Below are 25750 nucleotides of genomic sequence, written 5' to 3'. Positions count from 1 at the left end.
GCGTGTCGTTCGTTGTTCTACAGTCGGCCCGGTTGCGACGAGTATTAAACGTAAGCTGCTAGAACCTAGCTTTAGGAGGGTACTGGGTTGAGCTCGTAAAGCAAGCAATTAGGGCAAATATTTCACGAGCGCCGACAAGGGCTATTGGCAGAACTAAAACTGAAAAACATAGAAGACGATTTTAAGCGATTTCCGCCAAGCCAGCGTTACGTTCAAAAGAAAAAGAAGACTCCACCTTTGCGCCAGGTGCCCTTGAATTATCCCTCCTCACTATCAAATGAAGCAGCATGTTCTCCAGTATTTGAATTGATCTTTATATGTATGCATTTCATGACCAAACGAGACATTTAGGAAAACTGCTGTTCACAAAATCTCGTTCCTAGAGCTGCCTACAATATAGTTTACAGAGATAATTTTTGCTAACAAAACAAACATTCAAGATACGTGACATATGGTGACGACAAAAAAAAGATATAAAGAATTTTCAGGTGAGCTTTTCCTGAAAATGCCAATAAAGGTTAAAGGTCGTACTTAACCTGCGCTATGGACCACATAAAACGTAAGAATTCAAAAATAATAAATGTGGTTGTCTAATTTTCGGAATAGAAGTTTTCTTGAAACTACACACTCTATGACGGCGTCACCGCAATTTTTCTGCGTGCTACGAGCAACTGCGGGCCGCACCTAATTTTAGAGGTTGCGCAGAAAAGCTTCCGTTTGTCCTAAGGAGACCGCCAAGTAGGGTCGCGTCTTATGCCGACATCCCGAGGGAGAAAGCCCGAGGGGCATGGATTCACAAGAGTAGGATTACACAGGCTGTCTGCGTGACGTAATGCTCTCTCCTAGTTTGTTCCTTTCCTATCGTTCTTCGCGCGACCGCCAGGCCCAATTGGCACAAAAGGCGCCCAAGGACGCATCCTGGCGTGGCAGTCACATCGGCTTCGGAATGCGATGGCAGGCCAACGGGGTTATTGCCACAGTTGGCCCAGCCCGCTCACTGGGGTCACTATGTGCTAAGCAGTGGGACGCGAACGCTTTTGGTTTCGTGGTGGCCAGCCGCCGAGAACTCATCAGTTGGCTTTATCAGCGTTCCCGAGAGTTCGAACATCATCTATACGTTTTGTGTTTCACGCAGACTTTCGTACTTTTGAGTCATTTGACGGGTACACTCTGACGGAGCTTCAATAGCGTCTGTGCTCAGTTGTAAGGACATGTCTCTACTGGGTGTACCCGGGTGGCTGTTGTTCGCCGTCACATTGTGCGTTCTTCTATACCTGTGAGTAAACTAAGTACTCTCCGCAATTCGTTTGCATGCTAATGACAGGTCGTGCAGTAGAAAGTCGCATTCTTGCTCATTGTTACGTTTTCGTTGCAATAGGCCGCGCCATTACAAACCGTGACATAAACGGAACAAGAACCAGCTTCTTGAAATACGCGCAAACGTTAGCTAAATTCAGAGCGCGAACTACTAAGACACATGCTAAGGAACAAGAAATGACAGGACACGGCACCATGTCCTGTCTTTTCTTGTTCCTTAGCTTGTGTCCCAGTAGTGCGCGCTGTGAATTTAGCCATGCTTCCATACCAACTCGCCATTTTTTACTTTTGATCACGCAAACGTTAATCCTTCATAAAAGAAATTCATGTTTAAGTTTCATGCACCCAAACTGCGCGGTAAGTGTACAGTCTGTCACAGCTTCCACGACCGGTTTGCCGCTGTTGAGGGGTCAGGTGTATCGCAGCACCGACTATAACTATAGATACTTTATTGTTGGATATAAGTTCTACTTGCTTGTTACTCCATGTGTGTTATTCCATGTTATATGTTAATGGGTTTAGCTTTTCAGCTGTTGTTTACGGTTGCTTCCAAATCGCAAGACCTGATACCATTTACTTAACCTGTGCAAATTGCACTGCAAGTGATAAGAATCCTGAGTGTTGGTTACGTGTCGATATATCCCGCAATCATCCACAAATAACCTTACCGAAGAAGTCATGAAATTACCTATATCATTAATGTAAACTAGGAACAAATTCGGCCCCAGCACCGAAAGCGGGCACGTCCTGTGCTACCGGGGCTTAGCAGAGAGACGAGAACTAGGAGTCGGATTCCTGATTAATAAGAACATAGCTGGTAACATACAGGAATTCTATAGCATTAACGAGAGGGTGGCATGTCTTGTTGTGAAACTTAATAAGAGGTACAAAATGAAGGTTGTACAGGTCTACGCCCCTACATCTAGTCATGATGACCAGGAAGTCGACAGCTTCTATGAAGACGTGGAATCGGCGATGGGTAAAGTCAAAACAAAATACAGTATACTGATGGGCGATTTCAATGCCAGGGTAGGCAAGAAGCAGGCCGGAGACAAGTCAGTGGGGGAATATGGCATAGGCTCTAGAAATAGCAGAGGAGAGTTATTAGTAGAGTTTGCAGAACAGAATAATATGCGGATAATGAATACCTTTTTCCGCAAGCGGGTTGGCCGAAAATGGACGTGGAGGAGCCCGAATGGTGAGACTAGAAATGAAATCGACTTCATACTCTGCGCGAACCCTGGCATCATACAAGATGTAGACGTGCTCGGCAAGGTGCGCTGCAGTGACCATAGGATGGTAAGAACTCGAATTAGCCTTGACTTGAGGAGGGAACGGAAGAAACTGGTACATAAGAAGCCAATCAATGAGTTAGCGGTAAGAGGGAAACTAGAGGAATTCCGGATCAAGCTAGAGAACAGGTATTCGGCTTTAACCCAGGAAGAGGACCATAGTGTTGAAGCAATGAACGACAATCTTATGGGCATCATTAGGGAGTGCGCAATAGAAGTCGGTGGTAACGCCGTTAAACAGGAAACCAGTAAGCTATCGCAGGAGACGAAAGATCTGATCAAAAAACGCCAATGTATGAAAGCCTCTAACCCTACAGCTAGAATAGAACTGGCAGAACTTTCTAAGTTAATCAACAAGCGTAAGGCAGCGGACATAAGGAACTATAATATGGATAGAATTGAACAGGCTCTCAGGAACGGAGGAAGCCTAAAAGCAGTGAAGAAGAAACTAGGAATAGGCAAGAATCAGATGTGTGCGTTAAGAGACAAAGCCGGAAATATCGTTACTAATATGGATGAGATAGTTCAAGTGGCTGAAGAGTTTTATAGAGATTTATACAGTACCAGTAGCACCCACGATGATAAGGTGAGAGAGAATAGGCTAGAGGAACTTGAAATCCCACAAGTAACACCGGAAGAGGTAAAGAACGCCTTGGGAGCTATGCAAAGGGGGAAGGCAGCTGGGGAGGATCAGGTAACAGCAGATTTGTTGAAGGATGGTGGGAACACTGTCCTAGAAAGATTGGCCGCCCTATATACACAATGCCTCATGACCTCGAACGTACCGGAATCTTGGAAGAACGCTAACATAATCCTAATCCGTAAGAAAGGGGACGCCAATGACTTGAAAAATTATAGACCGATCAGCTTACTGTCCGTTGCCTACAAAGTATTTACTAAGGTAATCGCAAATAGAATCAGGAATACCTTAGATTTCTGTCAAGCAAAGGACCAGGCAGGATTCCGTAAAGGCTACTCAACAATAGACCATATTCACACTATCAATCAGGTGATAGAGAAATGTGTGGAATATAACCAACCCTTATATATAGCCTTTATTGATTACGAAAAAGCATTTGATTCAGTCGAAACCTCAGCAGTCATGAAGGCACTACAGAATCAGGGTGTAGATGAGCCATATGTAAAGATACTGGAAGATATCTATAGCGGTTCCACAGCCACCGTAATCCTCCACAAAGAAAGCAACAAAATCCCAATAAAGAAAGGCGTCAGACAGGGAGATACGATATCTCCAATGCTATTCACAGCATGTTTACAGGAGGTATTCAGAGACCTGGAGTGGGAAGAATTGGGGATAAAAGTTGATGGAGAATACCTTAGCAACTTACGATTCGCTGATGATATTGCCTCGCTTAGTAACTCAGGAGACCAATTGCAATGCATGCTCACTGACCTGGAGAGGCAAAGCAGAAGGGTGGGTCTGAAAATTAATCTACAGAAAACTAAAGTAATGTTTAACAGTCTCGGAAGAGAACAGCCGTTTACGATAGGTAGCGAGGCACTGGAAGTGGTAAGGGAATACATCTACTTAGGGCAGGTAGTGACCACGGATCCGGATCATGAGACTGAAATAACCAGAAGAATAAGAATGGGCTGGGGTGCGTTTGGCAGGCATTTTCAAATCATGAACAGCAAGTTGCCACTATCCCTCAAGAGGAAAGTGTGTAACAGCTGTGTCTTACCAGTACTCACCTACGGGGCAGAAACCTGGAGGCTTACGAAAAGGGTTCTACTCAAATTGAGGACGACGCAACGAGCTATGGAAAGAAGAATGATAGGTGTAACGTTAAGGGATAAGAAAAGAGCAGATTGGGTGAGGGAACAAACGCGGGTAAATGACATCTTAGTTGAAATCAAGAAAAAGAAATGGGCATGGGCCGGACATGTAATGAGGAGGGAAGATAACCGATGGTCATTAAGGGTTACGGACTGGATTCCAAGGGAAGGGAAGCGTAGTAGGGGGCGGCAGAAAGTTAGGTGGGCCGATGACATTAAGACGTTTGCAGGGACAACATGGCCACAATTTGTACATGACCGGGGTAGTTGGAGAAGTATGGGAGAGGCCTTTGCCCTGCAGTGGGCGTAACTAGGCTGATGATGATGATGATGAATGGTGAACAGTGTTCGTTTACTGCAACGAATTGAAAGCGATTAGTTAGAAAATGCTAAATAGATCAAATGGCATTAAAAAAAGTTATTGGCGCTGTTGTGCCTTGCGATCGCTCGGAGCGAAGGATGCTTTACCGGCAGATATGCAGCTGTCACCGGTGCTGTTTCATGCCTCGTCGTTCACTCAAGGCAATTTAATCAGAGTCACCTGAGTCTTACGGACAAGCAGTCATGTTCCAGATATACGGCTTTTCGAACGCCCTGAAATGACAGCTGAATTCAAGACAACACCGCCCTCCGAATATAGCGTAGGAGAGTTTCCGGATTCTGACAGATTGACCATCATGAAAAGGTCAATAATTGACTAATTGATGACACGGTCATTGTGAAGCACTCTCGAGGAAAGGACGTAAACGGCGGGTTCACCGTTTCCCACGTGTTTGCCTCGTATTCTGCAACGTTGGAGACAAGAGGGTCGACAAAACGGTGGGACGTTGGAGGCAAGTAGGGGTTCGGAAAAACGTGGGAGTACTGCCAAACGGTGGGACGTTGGGGCCGGTATAGAACGTGAAGGGTTGGGCGTTTGTGATTGGCCAGTGAATTAAGTTGATGAGTGAAAGAGGGAAATAAACGCCATAAAATGTGGATATGAACTGTTGCGAGAGAAAGGCTCGGACATGAAAGGGCTGTAGCATGTAGTGTGCTCCGAGAGTTGGAGCTGTGTTTCTAAAATTCAACATTGTAGTTTCTCTCATTCTTTTAAATGTCGCTTGGAACCTTTCATTCTACCGGTACCTGGAACGGAACTATCCATGGAATCTTCGTAGCCGCAGGGGCCCCCTACTTCAGAACAGCTGCTACTCTGCTCTACTGTGAACAATATGAATTTGGTTATTTTCGCGTAGAATGGCTCGTCCTTTTACAGCAAAACTGGCTATGCTAGGATCTGGAAAAAATTGTGTCTGAGATGTTGACAAAAACAAATGATTATGTCGATCCTGGCGATAGTGCAGAAAGGGCCCAACCTCAATGGAACATATTTCTGTCGGCTCGGGGACCTGTAACACACCCTTGAACTACCCTTGTCACACCTGGGGCCCCAAGAGGGTCGAGGCACAAGGGTAAGTTGTTTCCGAAAAAAAATTTTGTACAATTTTTTTAAAAACGACTGTTAAAATAGCCTCGGCTCCAACCGCGCAATGCGCTAGTGCCACTGCTCGCGCTTTCGTCGTCTTCTTCAGTAGCTGGCTCCGTTGTGCAAAAAACTATCATCATCAGGAAGGGCTCGAGCGTCGTCGTCTTCCATGCTGACTCCGTTGCCGCTCATCATTCCAGCGTAGAATTTCACTGCACTTCTGTTGTCGTAATGGGAAGGCCGCGCTAAGGCAGGGTTCAGCTATTGCTTAAAGGAGGTACGTATGAGCCATTTATTGCCTTACGTGACGGACACATTTAATAGCAGAGGTAATACGTGAATGTGTTTAGGCACCTTTATCGCCAAGATGACCACAGATTAGGACAATAGATGTGTTTGCAACTTTGTTCAACATTCTAGGTCACCTTTGTGTTGTGCACTAAAGAGCTTCGCTGGTCTTCCATTTTCACATAGTCGAAAGGCTCTGAATGTTTTTTTGAAAACCCGATGCATGAGAACAGAGACAACCTGTGTAGAACGCATAAGTTTAAAGGAATAAATGCGCTTTTTTGTGCTAATTGCCCGAGTCATCTGGGTTGTTCATTTGATATTTACTGGTTGTGTTTGCAGATATTCGGCACGAAAAAGAAACTATTGGAAGGAACAGAACGTTAAGCATGAACCTCTCTCTGTGTTAGCAGCGGTCAAACGTTTGCTTCTCAAGGTAAGTAGATGGCAATACTAACCCGTGCGTAAATACTTGCATGTGGGAATACGTTGCAATTAAGTTTTCGTTTTACAGCACATTCGGTACACATTTAGAAGACAGGGGCGAGCGCTAGCGTAGACAGAAAATGGCATACATTTTTGGGGTCATTTGCGATGGCCTTGTGACTTGAGTATTCTCCTTTGAATACGTTTCGTGAGGCACCGTCAATGACAAGGAAATGCAAACAGAGCAAGCTGATGGCTGTTGCTTTATTTTTACAACAGCGAATAATTGATTTGGTTACGGAAGCAGCAGTGCTACGTTAACTTTGACTGCCCAAGACCCTTTGCCATAGAATCATAACATTGCTGTGCGATAATGGGCGATCATGGATAGACAACGCGAAGTCATGTAACTGGCTCTCGATTTTCGATGCATTTGTCATAATAAACATTGCTGCGTTTTCTTCTTCAGAAAAGTTTCACCGCTAAAAAGACAAAGTTTGGCGAGAAGCGCACACTGAAAGCACTTTTGAGTCGGTCGTTGCTCAACGAGCATGGGTGGCCGGCATGTATGAATATGTACTCAAACAAAATTACCTATGTATATAACGCATAATTCAGTGCGCCCAGCACCAGTGAAATTTGAATAATTTTTTGGTTATCTAAGAGCACCCCATACCCAGTGGATCATATCCAGTGACCCAAGTTGGCGTCACAGAGGATCGTTGAAAAACTGCACATAACAAATTAACCTGAACTAGTGACCCAAGTCGGTGCAAAAGAAGTTCATTGAAGAAGGGCATATACCTTGTGGTACATGCCTTTTGGCAGAGGCCCAGTTCTGCATACTCAGTGACCGAAGTTGTCGTAAAGAGGTTAATTGAAGAGTGGCATACGCCCAGTTGCACATACACAGGGACACAAATTGGAGCGAACGTGGCTTATTGACGAGCGACACATAAGTGCTCGTGCATGCCCAGTGAAGCAAGTTGGCGCGCAACGGACTGACTGATTGTCATTGAAACGCACCACATACGCAGCGGCCCATTGCTCAGCTACTCAAGTTGGCCTCAAAGAGATTGAGAGCGGCACATACATTGTGTCCTAAGTTGCCATAAAAGGGGTTAATTGAATAGCAGCGCATACCTGCTGCCCCATATCAAATAGTTAGAGAAAATGGTTAGAGACATAGACAGATATTCATACAGCCCCATCCCCCCCCCCAAAGTGAGTTAAGTACCCTTAAAATGCTGCTGGCATGAAAAGGATCATCTTCTGTCACTCACTCAGCCATTGTTCAGTCGGACAGTGTTAATGCGGTTAGTGTTCTCGGAATATTTCAAGCTCTTTAGAGTAATAATGTTTGTTTCGATTAGTTTGTTTCGACTTAGGTCACTGGGTATCCAATGGTTTAATGGATATAGAGCACAGGGACTGCTGTGGTGAGGAATCCGTGTTCAAAAGGAACGGTCAGATGAACTTCGATCATTGAGTACGTGCCGCTAGGTATGAGCCACTTTTAACAAATTTCTTTGACGCCAACTCCGGTGACTGGGTATACGTCGCCGAGTATGCGCCACACTTCAACCAACCGATTCGATGTCAACTTGGGTTGCCGGGTATGTGCCAGTCTTCAATTTGGACACACAAAATCCTTTAATATTTCTCCAGTGCAGGGAAGCATTGAAGTAACGTCACATATATTCAGACAATCTTGCCTGAATATACATTTAGACAACCTTGTCTGTACACAACGTGTAGACAACGTGTAGACATTTCACCACGCACACGCTTCGCGGCATGCGCTGATAGATGGGGAGGCGTGTTCGGAGGAATGTCAACTCAAGTAACATTGATATCTGGGTGTATACATAAAAGAAGGAAGCACCTACTCAAGCACCCACTAATATAAGCTAAATATGAAAGGGAAGCGGAATGCACAACAATGAAATATAGAGCGCATTGGGGCTACAACCAATACGAGATTGTTAGAGGAATTTAGAAAACTATGATTGGGGCTGCGCTAACGTTCGCAAATACAATTCTGTGCTTTAAATCCTAAATCTTGTCGGCGTTTGAGATCAACCAGAGTACTTTGGGTCGCCTGGCTTAAGGAGTCCATGGTGAAACCACTAATGGGGCAGTGCAAGGAGATACGGGCGACTTCTTTTGCAGTCGGAGAAGCGCAGAGCGAGATTAGTTTTGAAGAAGTACAAAGGAACATGTGTGAAATGAAATGGTTGGTTAAAGGGCACAAACAGTTGTACCTTAAAAGTGTAAACACGGAATGAAGGAAGAGGGCAGACAAGTTGGCAACCAAGTACATGGTAACTGAAAGGGTATATAAACAACCAGGAGTCATAAACAATGAGAGCGAAACGGAGATAATAAATTGAGTGGACAGAATGAAAAAAAAAACAGTTCATGGAGATTTACAAAAACGCGAAGAAAGAAATCAGGAGGGAAAATTTCTATGATAACGCAAAGTGGAGTGCCTTGCTGTTTGAGGCACGAGCTGGCTGCCTGATGACAAAAAGCCTACCGGTGCGTACATGCACCACAGGTTGAGGCATGTGTGTGGTGCAAAATAAAAAAAAAAGAACTGTCGGAAACAAGTGGGCACATCGAAATGGAATGCCAAGATGTTCACCCAGTGAAACGCGTAAGGATGTCCACCTTTCAGAAACGCTGGGACTCAAAGTAGAATCAAGAGTTAACCAGCCAGGAGTCCAGATAAGTAAAACACGATTCGAGCATTGGTGGGAAAAATAGCAGGGAAGAGATAGCTTAAATTGGAGCATTTGCAAGTGTGGGGAAGGGTACACTACAGTGATAGACGTTTTAAACACGAAATTTAGGATGGATGTCATATAAGCAGAAGGTTATATAGCCCCAAATGTTGTAAAACATTACTAAATAAAGCAGGCTGGGTGACTATTTTTGACCTGCCCCGTTTAAAAGGGTATGTCAATAAACATCATCACTATACTGATAGTGCGAGAGAGGAGCGCAGTTGAATGCACACCCAAAACATGAGACGTTTTCGCAGTGGCAATACGGTGTATCACTACATTCCTTCAACGGTGATCGCATAAATGTCTACATTACTCGTCAGATGGTTTCTGTTGTAACTTTTCTTCCGCAAGGAGGAATAGCCGTACTTGTGTGCTTTAGCGCATGAAACGAGGTTTTGTTAACAAATTAACTGGAACGCCAGTGCATTTCTCCCCAAAGCTTGGGCATTTATATCTCGAAACTGGTGTCATATTGAAAATTAGTTCCAAGTGGATCCGGCTTGCAAACTCCACGACTCGAATTTGTAAATTGCAACATGGGCCATAATGTAATTAGCTAAAAACTCAATTAGTGCATTTTTATCAATTAGTCGATTTTGGATCTCGAATTCTTGTGCAAGTATTGTCCGCCGCTTCGAATAGACGAGCTCAGGAATTAAAATTGTGATATCTGCCACAGGCCACTTTTAAAGATTTTTGAAAGTGTTCGCTGAAACACCCTGTGTACTTTCATTCCGCTATATATACTCCGACAACAAGTAGTACCCATCAGGGGACAGTTGTGTACCGAATTTGGTATGTAAATAAAACCCTATGGGTGGTGGTACACAAGTAAAGCCACGATTAAATAAGACATAAACGTTGTATAGATTGAATTATTAGTTGAAAAGTACACAGATCGCACAGAAAGCCGAATTATAGGCCCACCTTGACCCCCAAATGAAGCAAATTCCTATTTCGGATGTACCTTGAGGGGTTTCTAACTCGACAAGGGGTAGACGTCTACAAATGGGACCAGTATAAAACGATTAGTCTTGACCAGATCTATCGTAAAAACACGGGTATGTTGAACTAATCACGTGAGCGCGATTTCTCCGATAGATGGCGCTAGGCGTGGATCACTCCGCTAGGCGGCGTGCGTGCAGGCGTATATAAATAGCCTCCTTTCTCGGGAGCTACGCTCAGATGCGCCCCTTTCGCCGATACGTTCACTACCAGAGTGGGTTTGAAGAAGGACAGGGCATTTCCATTGGTGTACCTCTCTTTATTCTCACCCACATGAATTCTAATAAGCCAAACACCTAACGCTCGTTACTTCAACGTCTTCCAGACGGTGGCGCCAATTTTTGAACTCTATCGCGTTCCATTCATAAAGGCGAAGCTTAAGCACCAACGAACTTTTGGTCCGGCCTTACCGAGGCGCAGTTAGAACGCCGGCGAGAGCTTGCACGGACTAAGAACGGGCGGACACTGGCTTCCGAGAGCGAGAGCGAGGGTGACGCGGCTTCACTGCAATGCCCTTTCTCCTCACACAACACATTACGCGCTAGCGCGGCAGCATGTGTATCCGCTGTGCGAACCACTGCTGAAAAATCGAATCGCAAAACTACGCGCGCGGCGGCAACTAGGCAACGTTGGGCTCAGCAGACCGTTGTGCAGAGAGCAGCACAAACCGTAGCTGGCCGTCGACGCCGGGCGGGCAGTTCAGATCGTTCTCGTGAAAACGGCGTAAAGATACTTCACCGCGAAGACCCTCTAGCGCATGCCGCAGAAAATGGAGCTCCTATGGAGCCACTCCTCCTGCGTACGCTGTGACTGTGATGCGTGTGCCGTGCCAGCCTGTGACTTTGTTGTGGAATTCACATCTCTTGTTGTAACCTCTATGTACTTTCCTATGTTGAGCAGTGTGCACATATTGAAAACCAGTTTCACTTTTGTGGTGTTCATTTCAGCCTCCCCACATTGTGGACGTGGAGCGGTATAAGAAGATGGGCAAACTCTTTGGGTGCGTGCGTGCATGCGAGGCTAGATTGTTGCTGAAGTTTCGTGCGGGAAAATTTAATGCATAAAAGGAACGAAGAAGTGCTTTTCTTTTACTCTTTCAAGCTTTTATACATTTGCACTCTGTGCAGATTTTTTGAAGGTGGCGAACCAATTCTCATGGTGGCAGAACCGGATTTGATCAAGTTGGTACTTGTGAAGGATTTTCCGAATTTACCAGACAGGATGGTGAGGCTGAAATTTATTCCACGAGGACGTACTGTTGAGGGAGTGCCTATTATATCAAGCGGTACGCAGGAACGTTCATACCACAGTTAACGTTCTTTTCCTGTATCTCTGCCTCAAATCGCATATGCAGTCAAACAGTCGGGAAAAAGATATGCAACTCCAGAGAGTTAATTGTGATATGCCAGAAAAGCCATCACGCGGTTTTACATAAGGTTATACCACGGTGATACACTGCAGGCTGCCGAACGTAATAGCCTTGGTACGCGAGTGCTAACGGCTAGAATAGTCACTCTTGTATAATTATCAGCAAAATAGCGAATAAAGAAAAGGCAGAGCGGTGAGAAGAACAAATACCAGTAGGGGGGAGGGGGGGGGGGGGGCTACGATGCGTGGTGAATAAGTCGGGCACAGGCCGGGGCTTAGGAAAGGGAACGTGAACTGGGAAATATAGCAGAGTTGAATGAGTTTATCATGAAAAATTGCCCATGGAAAGCATGTTTCTTTTTATTTCATAAGCCAGAACATGTCCGTTATTGCAGAATAATATACAAGTTGAATTTGAGTGCCGTGAGTTTCGAGTCTCTACAGCATCGATGCACGTCGGTGGTCACATTTTCGAAACGTTTCGCGTTTCAGACAGCTTTTGTTAAGAACAAATTATTGATATGTCCAAATTAGGTGTTTTGCTTGCGTAAAATACCGTGCAGTCATATTTAATTCAAAAAAACAACAACTTAAACTTGAGCATACATTATCAAGGCCACAACATCAGGGGAAAGAGGTGCTGGAACTTCAATGTTGCCGCATCCCCATTCTTGAGTCTCTCTTTTGGTTTTGCTGTGGGATGAAGCATCCGCTCAGCTTAAGGCTAACCTTTATTTTAGAAATGCGATATTGAAATGCAGCTCGACTTGATATCATTTCTGTAGTCCTTTAAGAGAAGGCGCAGACATCAGGTGATATGCAGCATAAATAGAACCAAAACATTAAAGAAATTCACAGGAAGATAGAGGCTCGAAGCCAGTAACAGTGGTCGAATGCCGAAGGAGCCAATGTTGCGACAATGGGACCTGCCCTAGTAACTATGTTGGTAACGCGTAGCTCGAGATAACGTCGCCGATGATCCTGACTAACCTCAAATCGATGCAGTGATGCCATAAATCTGACATGATGATCGGGCTGGCGTGACCCTTAACGTCATCCCAGATTTTAGTACAAAGTGTTGATTCTTTTGGGGTGCCTGGACGATCTCGCTACTGGGCCTCTTCGTGAACGCTAGAGAACGTTAGTGACAGCTGGCCACGAGAGCTCCAGCCTTGGATGTTTTCTGACAGGCAGCAAACATTAGGTTTATAGATGCTGGTAGCTTCATAAATGCCCCGCACAAGGCCAAGTTACCCATTGATAGCCAATAATGAAAGCAGAATTTTAACAGTCACATCCCGATGTTTATGCAGTAAAGTTGTTACAGTAATTGCTACGAATGACCATACTTTCAGCTAGTTTGATCGTGACCTGAATTACTGCTGTCGAGAACTCCAATGCTAGCGGAAACGTCCCTACCAAAGAAATGTCATTAAAACTACCGCAGTTAGCATCATAGAACAAACCATGCCGACATGCTTACGTGCGCATGCAGAGAGGTTATTTGAAGAAACTGATTGCTCTCGGTCATTTTTTTGATAATAGGTGAGTTCAATATGCATCAAAATCAGCGCTTATCTGGGACATCTGCAACACTTTCAGCCGTTTCAGTTTTTTGAGCCTCTGCTGGATAACACGGTTGGCGTAACCCCTTTGGAAACATGGCGAAGAATTCGGCCAAGTGTCAGTCCCGCCTTCACAACGGGAAAACTGCGCAAGGTTAGCGCCTCTTGCCTTACCTTCTGATGCCATCTTGCCGTTCTGTGGACAGTTAATGAGCAATAGTTGGCACTTGTCGAATATGTGGTTAGCTTATTATGCTCGAAGCCATTTGTTTTGGAGGTTACGTTTCGGCTTTTGTGAAGTGTGCAGCTACCCTGCGCTTTTTCTAGCTGATTAAAATTTATAGCGTGCAAAAACCTGCAGCTTTTTCTTCTTTTTGCGACTGGTGGCCACATATAAAAGTTTTTTTTTGCACTACATTCATGTGAAAGTACGCATCCGTCAAGGATGGACGTTTCTTTCCCGTGCTTCCGGGCTGCCGTGTGGGCATAGTATTTTCCATAAAGATATCTGAGAAAGCACATTCTATCTTGTTCAATTATTCATCATTACAATTATAAGATAGTGTAGAGCATTATTACTGCAGTGACCACTTTTTAAAGTGAAGGGTATGAGCGAAGAGTGTGAGCGTGATGTACTGGAGGCAGTTTTAACAAACAGCTGTGCCTAACGGAAGCCTTGAATATAATTTGAAGCCACGTGGAAGGAAAAGGGCAGGAAGACGAAAAGAACGACGACAAGATGAGCGTATACGGATAGCTAGTGTCCTGTAGTGGTTTTCTTCTTGATCCTGTCCTCGTCCCTTCGCGCAGGTTCAAGTATATACGACATGAATTAACTGATTCAAATAAAGTTGTTCCTAATACGAAAGACTCCACTTAGAGGGATAAAAACAGGGTGCTTCCGTAAGATCGCCGCTCTGAGTCTTTCTGTTCAAACTTCAAATAGGACTTCTGCCCAAGCTCGAAGTAGGGCGCAGACACAGTGCTTTCTAGTTCATGGTACGTAAGTTATTCTATTATTTTCAGATGACTGACTTGATTCAACAGTGTGCGAAGAAAACAGCGATTCATCTGACGACAGCTGCACATACCCAAACGGATGTGGAGATGAAGCAGTAGGCACTTGTTTTCTGCCTCCCAATCGAAGTTTATTCAATTCGTTTTTGACACCACGTTGCTTAACTACACCACCGACACATTTTCTATGAATAGTATTAAAAACCTAGTTTTTATTCAGAGAGGTTCACAGGAACATGTGGACTTGCACCGAGCAACAGTTCTCGTAGAACAAGGGATGTCTCAGGCTGTAGCCAACGTTTCGACGAGGAAAACTGTCTTCGTCAAAGCTACAACTGCTCTCATGGAGAGCGCTTACATAGAGAGGGAATGGGTGAATTGGCGGGGATAGGTGGTAATGTCGTTTTTTGTGAAAAGTGTCCGATGATTACTAATACTTCTTAATGAGAAATTTTAGCACAGCTGTATATGTACTTTCATTTTGCGATATATTGAGGCAACGAATTTCTGACCGAAATCACCATAACACCGACTCACAGGGGGACAGTATGGCAACGCTGGCATGATGAGCGGCATCGGAACCAGCTGCGGAAGAAGACGACGATGAACGCTCGAGCCGTGGCATAAGTGCGTTCGCGCGTTTACGCACAAGGGAGGCCGACACTCAGAGCAGGAACGGGCGCTGAGAACTAGAAGCAGAGGGTGACAATTATGGAGAATAAGCTTAACAATGCTAACACGCGTTATCAGTCTGCTGTTTTCCTATTGAACAGGAAGTAAGAATGGAGTGGGTTTGGGCTGCAGAAGAACATGCACTATTAAGTCTTCTAACTTCTCGGAATGCTGAGAGTTGACCAATTTGCATATCTGGAGCGACTGCGCTCTGTGTGCGCTCTGCGTATGCTTCTAATAAATCAGTGCACTCTGAGTAGTTATGTATGTAACCCCCATATCATGTTTACCTGCTCTAATTTCCTGTGTCCTTAAAGCTCCCACTGTAATGCCCATAGGCGCTGTCGGTATACAATAAAAAAAGAAGGAGGTGGTCGCGCGGGTATCACGACATTCAGTTGCATCAACAGGTGCATGCTTCACAGAAAAAAAGGGCGAATTGGAACTGAAAGCAAATAGTTGGTCGGAAGCAACCGTTGGCTACTGCCTGTGACATTTCTTCCCCGTCCAAAGTTCAATGCTTCGAACTGGCACGACGATTCTCTCTTTGCAGGCTTATATCAGATTCGATATTTCCCTTTTTATTCTGATGTTAGCGTCTTGCAGATTCTACGGAGCATGCGGTCCGTAAGTGTACAATACGCCAAAAGAAAATTGGGGGTAGACACAGTTTCTGCGATAATAACCTACGGGCTTCGAGTATAATGATGTAGCCAGAACTTAATTTTGTAGGTGGATTTGTACCTGCGTGTAACGTGTTATAGTTCGGTAACGTTATTACGCAAACTTTGTTGCTCTGTTTTGGTAATAACATACCGCCTTCTCCTGCTGCAGAAAATGAAGTTCTCTGGTATGGTAACTATCTTTTTGTGATTCACAGGTTTTACGGACACTACGCTATGGACGTGATATCTCGTTGCGCGTTTGGCACCGAAGTGGATTCGCACTCAGATAAAACGAACGAGTTCGTGACATGTGTCAGAACGGTGATCTCGGGAGGCCTGAACCTACGCCTACTGGTGCTAAGTATGTTTACTGCGGACAAGTTGTGACTGCAGGCATAATAATGGTGTTACTGCATGGGACTTGATATTCTGCAGAATGTTGGGCGAGTTGGTGTTGACGCATTTGCTGTGACAAAGTTACTAGCATTAACAAGGCTATAGGAAAAAAAGATGGGACAGGACAGAGCACTAGACTTCGACTGACAAGCTTTGTTCAGAGAAAAGATGCAAAAAACCACCGTATGCTCAAATAAATGCGCAGATGGACGCATAAACGAATGTGCCACGTAGGAGAACACTAAATTCGCAACGAAGCCAACAGGCGCCCACTGCAAGCCCTTACAATGCATTGTTCAGGTTCTTCGCAAGGTACAACACCTCTTTATCAGTGAGTGCCAGTCATGGAGCACTACACATCCGTGAACAGCTTTTGGAATGCAATACGCCTCAAATATTTCCCTATCTAACTGCCTGGCGAACCGTCTGAGCACTTGCGTGTTATAAAAACACGGGGAGCATTTACGTGTACATCTACGGCAGTGGTCAGCCAAGGGGCCAGCGCCTGCCGGAGTGTTTACAGCATTCTGGTGCTCCCTAAGTCGGTCATCCAGGCACGTGCCTGTTTGTCCAATATCGCACTTTCCGCAGGGAAGGGGAATTTCGTACACCACCCACACATGGCAGTCAACAAAGCGGGTGACATGGTCTTTAGTGCATGTACTCCCGATGTTGATTACCAGCCTGCGCATTCTTGCGAGCTTGAGTGGCGCTGAAAAATCAACACCCTCACCGCACTTCTTCACGACCTTTCTTAAGCGGTGGGAAAACCCGTGTACGTATGGCAAGGCCACAGGGGGCCTCCTGGGACGTGCGTTATTGACAATGTTCTTTTCCTCTAAGACGCATAAAGTAGACGTCCCTTCCAGAGCAATTGTAAATGAAATAGAGTCTGGACAGTGAGAAATGTCAACATTTCTTCTGAAACACCCTGATAGGGTGCATGTGAATGACCCGTTCGTGTAGCATAACTCAAATGAGCTGGTTAACTACCTTTCTACACATGAAAATACCTGGGAATCGTTGGTTGCCTTCTCTATTGACGTGGAAGAGCTTTTTTACTCCCTCCCTCAGGCTGGCTTTTAATTTATGTCAGGGAGAATATCGAAGAATCTGGTCCGTTTGACTTTTAAAATACCACTGGCCTTTCTGTTGACAATTTTGTGGAGGAGGAGGAATGAACTTTTATTGTAGAACCAGCACTTTATGATGGCCGGGCCTAAGCCTCCCACGAAGGGACGTCGAGGGCTTGCCTCGCCGCCGCCTCGCGGGCGTGCTGGGTCGCGCAGGTTTGGTCGTCGAGGGCGGAGCTCCGCAGAGCCTCATGCAACCTCGACGAGAGAGTCGTGGGGTTAGTCTGTGTGTACTGTGCTGGGCACTCCCATAGCATATGCGGAAGCGTAGCCGGGTGAATTCCACAGCACCGGCAGTTGGGGGTAGTGTAGACGTCTGGAAATATAAGGTGGAGGCGGGCGGGTGAAAGGTACGTGTTTGTTTGTAGTAGACTCAGGGTGGTAGCCTGCGCCCGGCTGAACTTTGGGTGAGGCGGGGGGAAGGTTCGGCGGCTGAGGTAAAAGGCCTTAACGAGATCGGTATAAGTTGTCAGATTGTCCCTGGTGTCTAACTCATCTCCAGTGACTCCGGCGCGGTTGACTAAGCCTCGCGCAATGGAGTGGGTGACCTCGTTGAGATTGGGGAGGTGTGGGTGGACAGGGCCCGCATGGGCCGGGATCCATGTTAGGGAGATTATGCTGTCTTTAGAGTGTGGTGCCTGGCAGAGGATGCGAAGAGCTTGGGGAGAAATACGGCCTTTGCTGAAGCTAGTGACGGCTGAGCGAGAGTCACACACTATGGTTTGACAGGTGGGATCTAAAGTGGCCAGGGCGATGGCCACTTCTTCAGCCGTCTCGGCAGTGGGGGTAGTGACACTGCAGGCGTGGTGTAAGACTCCATCGCGTGTTGCGACGGCCACAAATTGTGTGCCATGGGGGTATTGGGCTGCATCAACAAATGTGACTCCAGGTACGTGGGCAAGGGCTTTTATGATAGCTCCGGCCCGAGCTTGGCGCCGGGCCCTGTTATATTCAGGGTGCATGTTTCTAAGGATAGGGTCTATGTAGATCCAGCTACGGATGTCGGTCGGGATCGGTTGTTTGGGGCCCTGTTGCTGATGGTAGGTGAAGCCAAGCGTGGACAGAATAAAGCTTCCCGTTTCAGTAAGGGTTAACCGTTCAAGCTGAGAGCGTTGTTGGGCTTCAATGAGTTTGGAAAGGTTGTTGTGAACTCCCAGTTGGTTGAAGAGTTCAGTGCTGGTGCAATGCGGGAGGCCAAGTGCTTTCTTGTAGACCCCTCGTACGAAGGTGTCGAGCATGTTTTGCTCAGCTCGGTACCAGTTGCGGTACGCAGCAATGTAGGTAATGTGACATATGACAAAGGATTGGACGAGGCGGAGAAGGCTTTCTTCTTTGAGTCCCCCTCGTCGGTTAGAGATACGTTTAAGAAGTCGTAGGGTGTTTTGGGATTGGGCACACAGATCTTGTTGAGAGCCAAGGCGTTGGAGCCGTTGGTAGAGATGGTGAGACCAAGGACCCGGATACTAGGGGCGTTTGGGGTAGGACTGCCATCTAGAAGGCGTAGGGTGATGGCGTCACATGGTCGGTGATCAGATTGGTGTTTGGGAGGGCGACCCCGCTGAATGGGCTTGTGGAGCAGAAGCTCCGATTTAGCCGGCGAACAGCTAGGATTTTTTTCTCTCTTATGCTCTTGTTGTTTTTGACGCGGACACATTTGTCCAACAAGGTGGCATCTGCATCGGATAGCGCATAGCGCCTTTTTTAAGTGATTTGTTATTAGTATTGTTATCATCTGTTCTGACAATCGCATTTTAACATTACTTGACATTACTTTGTAGCTAAGATTTTTAGGTATGCCGATTACTTTCTTGTTGTTCTGAAAGGTGTGAAGCCTTAGGGGAGCGGCTCTGCTGTTAAAAACGTTCTGGCTGTTCTGAAAAGTGTGTAGTAGGTATTAAGTTCACACATGAGTTGCCAGTAGGTGGTCGTCTACAATTCCTAGATATTTGTATCACAATGAATGATAGTTCCATTTGTTGTATCTACTCTCCCAGGAGCAAGAAGTCCTTGCTTGACTACTCGTCGGCCCACTCTAAGTTTGAAAAGAAGTATAGCTATTGACTGCGTGGAATCTGCTCTGATTAAACCTATGTGCACTAGGTTTCCTGCGCGTTCAGCAACAAGCGAGCCGTTTACGTAGGGCCGGGTATCCCGTTAACACCTTGGTGTCAGTCATTGAGAGTCCCATTAAAAAGATAAAAGCTGGCCCGGCAACCGCTCGGTGCAATAATACAAGCCCCAGGGGGCGCCCTGTGGCCGTGGCATACGTACACGCGGTGTCCCCTCCACCTAAAATATGTGACGAACATGTGCGGTGTGGTTGTTGTTTTTCACTGCCACTCAAGCTCGCAAGAATGTGCAGGCTGGTATAAAAATGTTGGGAGTCAAGGTACACGCACTACAGACCATGTCACCCGCTTTGTTGACTGCAGTGTGGGTGTGGTGTACAAAATTCCACTAACTCGCGGAAAGTGCTATATTGTACAAACAGGCAGGTGCCTGAATGAGCAGCTTAGGGAGCACCGGAATGTTGTAAACGCTCTGACAGGCGCTGGCCACTTCGCTGACCACTGCAGTACATGTTCACGTAAATGCTTCCAGTGTTTTCGAAACACGCAAGTGCTCAGACGGTTCGCCAGGCAGTTAGATAGGGAAAGATTTGAGGCGTATTGCATTTCAAAAGCTTCTGATGATGTGTAAGCGCTCCATCCCTGGCACTCACTGATAAAGAAGTGTTGTAGCTTGAGAAGAGCCTGATCAATCCTTTGTAATGGCTTGCTGCGGGCACCTATCAGCTTCGTTGCGCATTTGGTTTTCTCCTACGTGGCACACTCGTTTATGCCTCCGTCTGCGCATTCATAGATACGGTGTTTTTTGTGTGTTTTTTTCTGAATAAAGCTTGTCAGGTGAAGTCTAGCGCTCTATCCTGTCCCACATTTTTTTCCGTTAGTCTTGTTAGCGCTAGTAGCTAAGCCAAAGGAATTGATAATTCACACTCGTTGGTGTTCGCAATGTGCATTGTGGTTTTGCGGAGAGGTCAACAAAAAAAATGTAGCGATAAAAATGAACTTGAGTAATAGAACAGGTACTACGCATGTAGGGGTGCACAAGATACGCACAAAACGAGCTTTAGTAGTCGGTGCAGTTTTATGTAGAATGCCTGAACAAAGCGTTATTGTTTCTTTTGTAAAAGTTATTCTAGCTTGCGTTCAGTATATTGGCCATATTATGGGAAATTTCGCAAACAACCGAACTTTTTAGTACTGTGTTCCCATGCGTCAACAACCACTGGAAATACGCGAAAATTTGTTGGTGCTGCCAAGGTTCCTTATGCGTTAACTGTAGGAGACGCCGCGATGTTAGGTGCAGCATGGACATTCAAAACAAAGCTGGCTTCGCGAACTTTGACGCAAGTTTTGCCAACTGTTGCAGTTGCAAATTAGAAGCAAAGGAGTTTTAGTGCTGTGCTTTATTTTCAGCCGGTGCCTATTTGCGTGTGTCCACAGCTGACAACAAAACCTCGTCTTAACGAGGAGCAATGTCTGTGTTCGCGCGGTTCTTTCGCTGTGTCCTCTGTTGCGCTGTTTGAAGCTGTTGTTTCCACGAATGCATCTCCGTGCAGCGATTTGCAGTAGGCTGAATGGCGGCAGTTCTATGTTATATTCGTTTATTACTGACGACGATGAGGTTAGTGCATGACTTGCAGTTTTTGTGAAAATGACTTTTTCGAAAATTCGTCAAGGGAGAAAATATGCTTTTTTTAGTGTTGTTTCCTGGACTGATGAACGCACTTCGAATGAAGGTGTTTGACCCCAGAGCCTTTGAGTATCTCAAGAACTTCACACTTGCCGTTATGAAGAAGAGAGAAAATGAGGTATTTATGTGGACCATGTTTAAGAAATGCTTGTTCCTGCTGAGTTATATTGTAAAGTTGGTAAGCGTGCATACTATCACCACACGACACCACACTACAGTAAAGAAACGTGACCTTTACAGCCAACAAACCCTGACACAAAAGGCAACATAGGGGAAATTACTTGTGCTTAATAAATGAAATAAAGAAACGATAACTTGGCGCAGGTGGGGAACGATCCCACAACCTTCACCCGGCTAACACATCCAGGGTTCTACTAGGAAACATAAATACCCAAGAAAGTGGATGGGGTAACGGCGCCGCGGTAGCTGAATTGGTAGAGCGTAGAACACGAAACACAAAGGTTGCGGGATCGTTCCGCATCTGCGGCAAGTTGTTTTTTCGTCGAATTTCATTTCCATTAATTTATCGTTTCTTTATTTCATTTATTACGCACAAGTAATATTCCCCTATGTTGTCGTTAGTGTCAGTGTTTGTTGACTTCTTATGATATGACTAATAAAAATTGGGCCACTCGGTTAGCCCCCTTCACGTTTACTACATAACGAGGGTCTCGAATCCGGCAACATTGATGCCTTCAGGTAATATGGGGGGGTTTATTGACTAGTTGCCTTCACCCAAAAAGATCAGGTTCTCGTGACGCCTGCGGCAAAAAGGATGTTCCACATCCGCCGCGAAGGTCTGTGAGTAGTGGCGCTGGCTAGCCCTCCAAGGGTTGTACTAGCCAACATAAATACCAAAGAAAGTGGATGGGGAAACGGCGCCGCGATAGCTCAATCGGTAGAGCATCGCACGCGAAATCCGAAGGTTGCGGGATCGTTCCCCACCTGCGGAAAGTTGTGTTTCATCCACTTTCATTTCCAATAATTTATCGTTTCTTTATTTCATTTACTAAGCACAAGTAATTTCCCCTTTGTTGTCCTTGGTGTCAGTGCTTGTTGGCTTCTGATGATATGACTAATGAAAATCGGGCCCCTGGGTCAACCCCCTGTCTTCTCGTTTGTGACCTTAATAGGTGTTTTTAAAAAAGTTTTAAAGCCCATAGAAAGACGTGTTTTTGTGGACACACTCATATGAAAGACTGTTTTGTGGGAACGCATGTTGTTGCATGCACCTTGTTGGAATTCATGCTGTTGACAATGCATGCCGCTCAATTGTTTCAATAAGAATTATTAGGCAGCGTATGAAAGAATATCATGAAGGCCGCACAATGGCCTTCATAATACTGTGATACTACTGTGACTGTGTGAGATGCCCTAACGATGACTTGAAACAAAATGCTCGGAAAAAGAACTTCTACGCCTGTTTAGATTTATTTTCGTTGATACTGATAACATTTCGGAAGTTCATCGTTCCCAAATTTGCTAGCATGAGAAAATTTCTTATACTGCTCTGCTTGATGTCACTGGAAATCCCATTTTAGCATTCTGCATTAATTATTTGAGGCGTTATTCTCCGTTTGTCACTTTTCTTCTTTGCACTTAAATTCCGAAAGAATCATATGCTCTACTGGTCACTGGCCCACACCTTCCCGAAGAATAAGCCTTGACTAGGCGGTAACGGCACGTTTTCTTTTTGTGCACTTATGAGTTATGGTACGTGCTTTGAAAGTACCCTGTTTGTGAACTGAACGCTCACATGCCCTTATTTATTATTTCGCAGCGCCACGAAGACTTTCTTCAGCTTATGATGGACGCGCAAGAAGGCACCTTGAGCGATGTCGGCGAAAGTGCACCAGAACATAATTCAGAAGTATTCAACTTAGGGTCTGACTCCAAGTGCAACGTTGTGTTTGGAGCGAGACGTGAGTGAGAAATATCATCGCGGAAATATTTTTTTGGATGTTATGAAACGAGGATATTCTTTATGCATTGCCATTGATCAGCATACTGTTTCTAGGGTGAATGTAGTGGAACCAAGGCCTATTGTTATTGCCCAGTAATCATTCGCAGTTTTTCTCTCCCGTGAACTATCTGAAGGCGGCATCGTTTTCTGGAGTAACAAGTCGCCCATTAATGCGCCGAATGTCGGTGAAATTATTGTATTTCGGCTCGAATTCCACCTGAACATCGCTGAAGTTATTGTTTTGTGTTGGGGTCCTCGGCAATAAGTTTCTATAGCGTAGCTATTTTGCCGCTGGCCTCTACTTTATGGGTGCCGACTGGTGCTTTTTTATCGGGTAGACACAGCACCCTTTCCCACTAACGACTACCACACTACTCACTTGGCCGCCACCCACAAATCTTGCCCGTATTCAACAGTTAGGGGACCACGAACGTGCGTCAGGGCTGTCGTGGCTGCAGTTGTGGCTTTGCGTTTCTTGCGGCGTGATACAATCAAAGGCGTGAATCTAACAAGGCGATGTTCATGTTCATTCCCACAGACGTTCCTAGAAACAGAGAAGTAAAGAAGTCGGCGACTGAATTAATTACCCGACTGTATAGGTCAGTTGCCTTACGTGAAACTACGTCAACAGCAAAACGAAGCAAACTGTGTTTTGAGCGTGTGAAAAAAAAAGGACGCGAAAGTACAGCATACACCGGAACAAGAATGTCTCGTTACTTTGCGAATGGTGATGCAAAACGTGAGCGCATGTGAGAATGTAAAGAGGAAGTGGAGCAACCACACACGGGAGCTATCGACACTGAGCGAGCATTGTTCCTCGCCCTGCGCTTTCTTAAGTACGCATCTGAGGCAGCGACCCCTGGGTACGACAGCAGACACGGCAAAACGCCATTGGTGTTCGTTGGAAGCGTTAGCGTTGATTGACGAAAACTAGAAAACCGGTGGTTACCGACTTTCGGATGCGCTTTCCTTGTACGTCTCCCTAGCTGTTACCTAGCCTGTCATTACAGATGAAGTACAGGTCCAGCGACTGATCGAGAGGGCAACAAATGTTGATTGTAGAAACAGGCACGCTAAACGCTTCTCTTCAGGTCTCGTATTTTATGACGCACTTGCAGCTTCTCACTGTGTGCCAAGCAAACAGCGCCATCGAGAAGATACCAGAAAAAATACCATGCACCAGGTCCTTCTGCGCATCACTTCTATATATGACACGACGCTCGTGGAATCGTGCACAATTTTGCTGGTTGAACTCGCATGGGCGTTTACGAACGCTGACATTTCTGATTACAACTAGCGTGAAAAAAAACTTGGCTTTGTGATGTGGTGGTGATAATATGTGCAGTGCGAACTATCGACAGACACTTGCGTTCTATTTAATAAATTTAAGGAGTATTTGTGCTTTATCTGAAGTACGTGAAATCTACATTGAAGCACTTGCCTCGATGTGTTACATCTGTGTCGTGTTGCGTTTGCATTAACATTGGATTAGAACGTTAAGCGTTAAATTTGCGTAACATTCGGGTTAACATATCAGAAAAAGCTTCGCTTCGCACCAGTTCCCACATATATTCCACGAAATTTCTGTAGTAACAGTGCCACAGCCTAAACCATCATCAAAGAGAGTACGCTAGTTTCAGTAATCGGTGAAAGATCGAAGTCAAAGCAGTGGCGACTTCGGTTTTTGTAGTGGTGAAGGCTGTTGAACACAAGTCCTTGGACAGTGCCTGACACCTGACTGTCAAACCTGTTGAAAATGCCGAGCACTTGATGGTTATTACTTATCCATTAATGCTTACGTGAAATACTTATTCTAGCTTCGGACTATAGATATGATGGAGTTTTAAATTGGGACGTATGTTCCGAGGTCAAAAAATATTTTTCTCAGCAGCGGTAAAGCGACAATAAAATCACATTTTCTCCTCTAGGTTTGACAGAAACGGAAGCTATGGCTCAATGCGTGCAGTTCTTTCTCGCCGGCCTGGATACCACGTCAGCAGTATTGGCGTACACCGCATATCTCCTGGCGCTGAACCCGGATGTGCAGAACAAACTGCGAAAAGAGGTTAACGAATGCATTGAAACACACGTAAGATCCGCATCTGTGCTCACTTTTACTGCCATTCAGCTTTGAAAAGCCACTGCTGGGGTGCGCCTGGATTGTGTTTCCCATTACAACTCTGATTTATACAGCATTGCGTCCACGTTGTCACTAGTCTAAAGGTAAACAGTGGCGTCCGAACAAAATAGGTTCTATCGAAATTAATCTTTTTTAATAGAGTGATGCTAGCTAACGGCCTCTTCTCACGTGTCACAGTCGGTAAAAGTTAAGTCGGATTTCGAAACAGATCTGCGCCTAAGTAGCACAATAACAGTTCTTAAATTCATCATGATTTAGTCTTGTGTAGTGGAGAAATGGAACTTATCAGGGCTGAAGGCAAAATAGAAGCAGGCGCGTCCTTCTGCTGTGCGTTTTCGTAGCGTATTTTCGTGGTGCCATGTAGTTCCGCTGCCTTGAGTGAAGTCTCATAGCGTAAAACTGCGTTGTCTCAGACAGGAAGAACAGAGGTAAGATCAACTGCCTCAAACAGGAAGAACAGAGGTAAGATCAGCTGCCAGCGTTTGTGTGTCCTTCCAGTCGCACGCACAGAGAACCCAAAGACGAAGGTGCAGATTCAAGGCCCGGCTAGATGGCGCAATTTGGTGGGTGATCAGAGGAGCTGAGCATTCGACAGTCAGTGAAATGGCGAAGTAGAGTGAGCTATGGATCAGTTGGGAGAAACGGTCGAAAACACAAGAATATCCAGACCGCGAGAGATCACGTTTGAAC

The 25750-nt window shown here is 45.5% G+C and overlaps 1 protein-coding gene across 2 annotated transcripts in view; it reads left to right on the top strand.

Annotated features, from left to right (window-relative positions):
* Positions 1-998: 998 nt before the first annotated feature.
* The window catches only part of LOC126537872 (cytochrome P450 3A8-like), a 37458-nt gene continuing 12706 nt past the window's right edge, over positions 999-25750 (top strand). Inside the window, exons 1-10 of one of the 2 annotated variants that reach the window (XM_050184970.3) lie at positions 999-1276; positions 6505-6598; positions 11333-11385; positions 11513-11609; positions 13356-13472; positions 14345-14433; positions 15888-16033; positions 20966-21075; positions 22738-22879; positions 24849-25009. In XM_050184970.3, the coding sequence (XP_050040927.2) occupies positions 1212-1276; positions 6505-6598; positions 11333-11385; positions 11513-11609; positions 13356-13472; positions 14345-14433; positions 15888-16033; positions 20966-21075; positions 22738-22879; positions 24849-25009 (1074 nt within the window). In that variant the 5' untranslated portion in view covers positions 999-1211. Of the gene's footprint in view, positions 1277-5780; positions 6599-11332; positions 11386-11512; positions 11610-13355; positions 13473-14344; positions 14434-15887; positions 16034-20965; positions 21076-22737; positions 22880-24848; positions 25010-25750 lie in introns of those variants that run through there. The other variant, XM_072287936.1, reaches the window with a different exon arrangement.

Source organism: Dermacentor andersoni, chromosome 4 (genome assembly GCF_023375885.2).
Source record: "Dermacentor andersoni chromosome 4, qqDerAnde1_hic_scaffold, whole genome shotgun sequence".
NCBI classification, from domain to species: domain Eukaryota; kingdom Metazoa; phylum Arthropoda; class Arachnida; order Ixodida; family Ixodidae; genus Dermacentor; species Dermacentor andersoni.
This window is presented reverse-complemented; position numbering and strand designations above follow the sequence as displayed.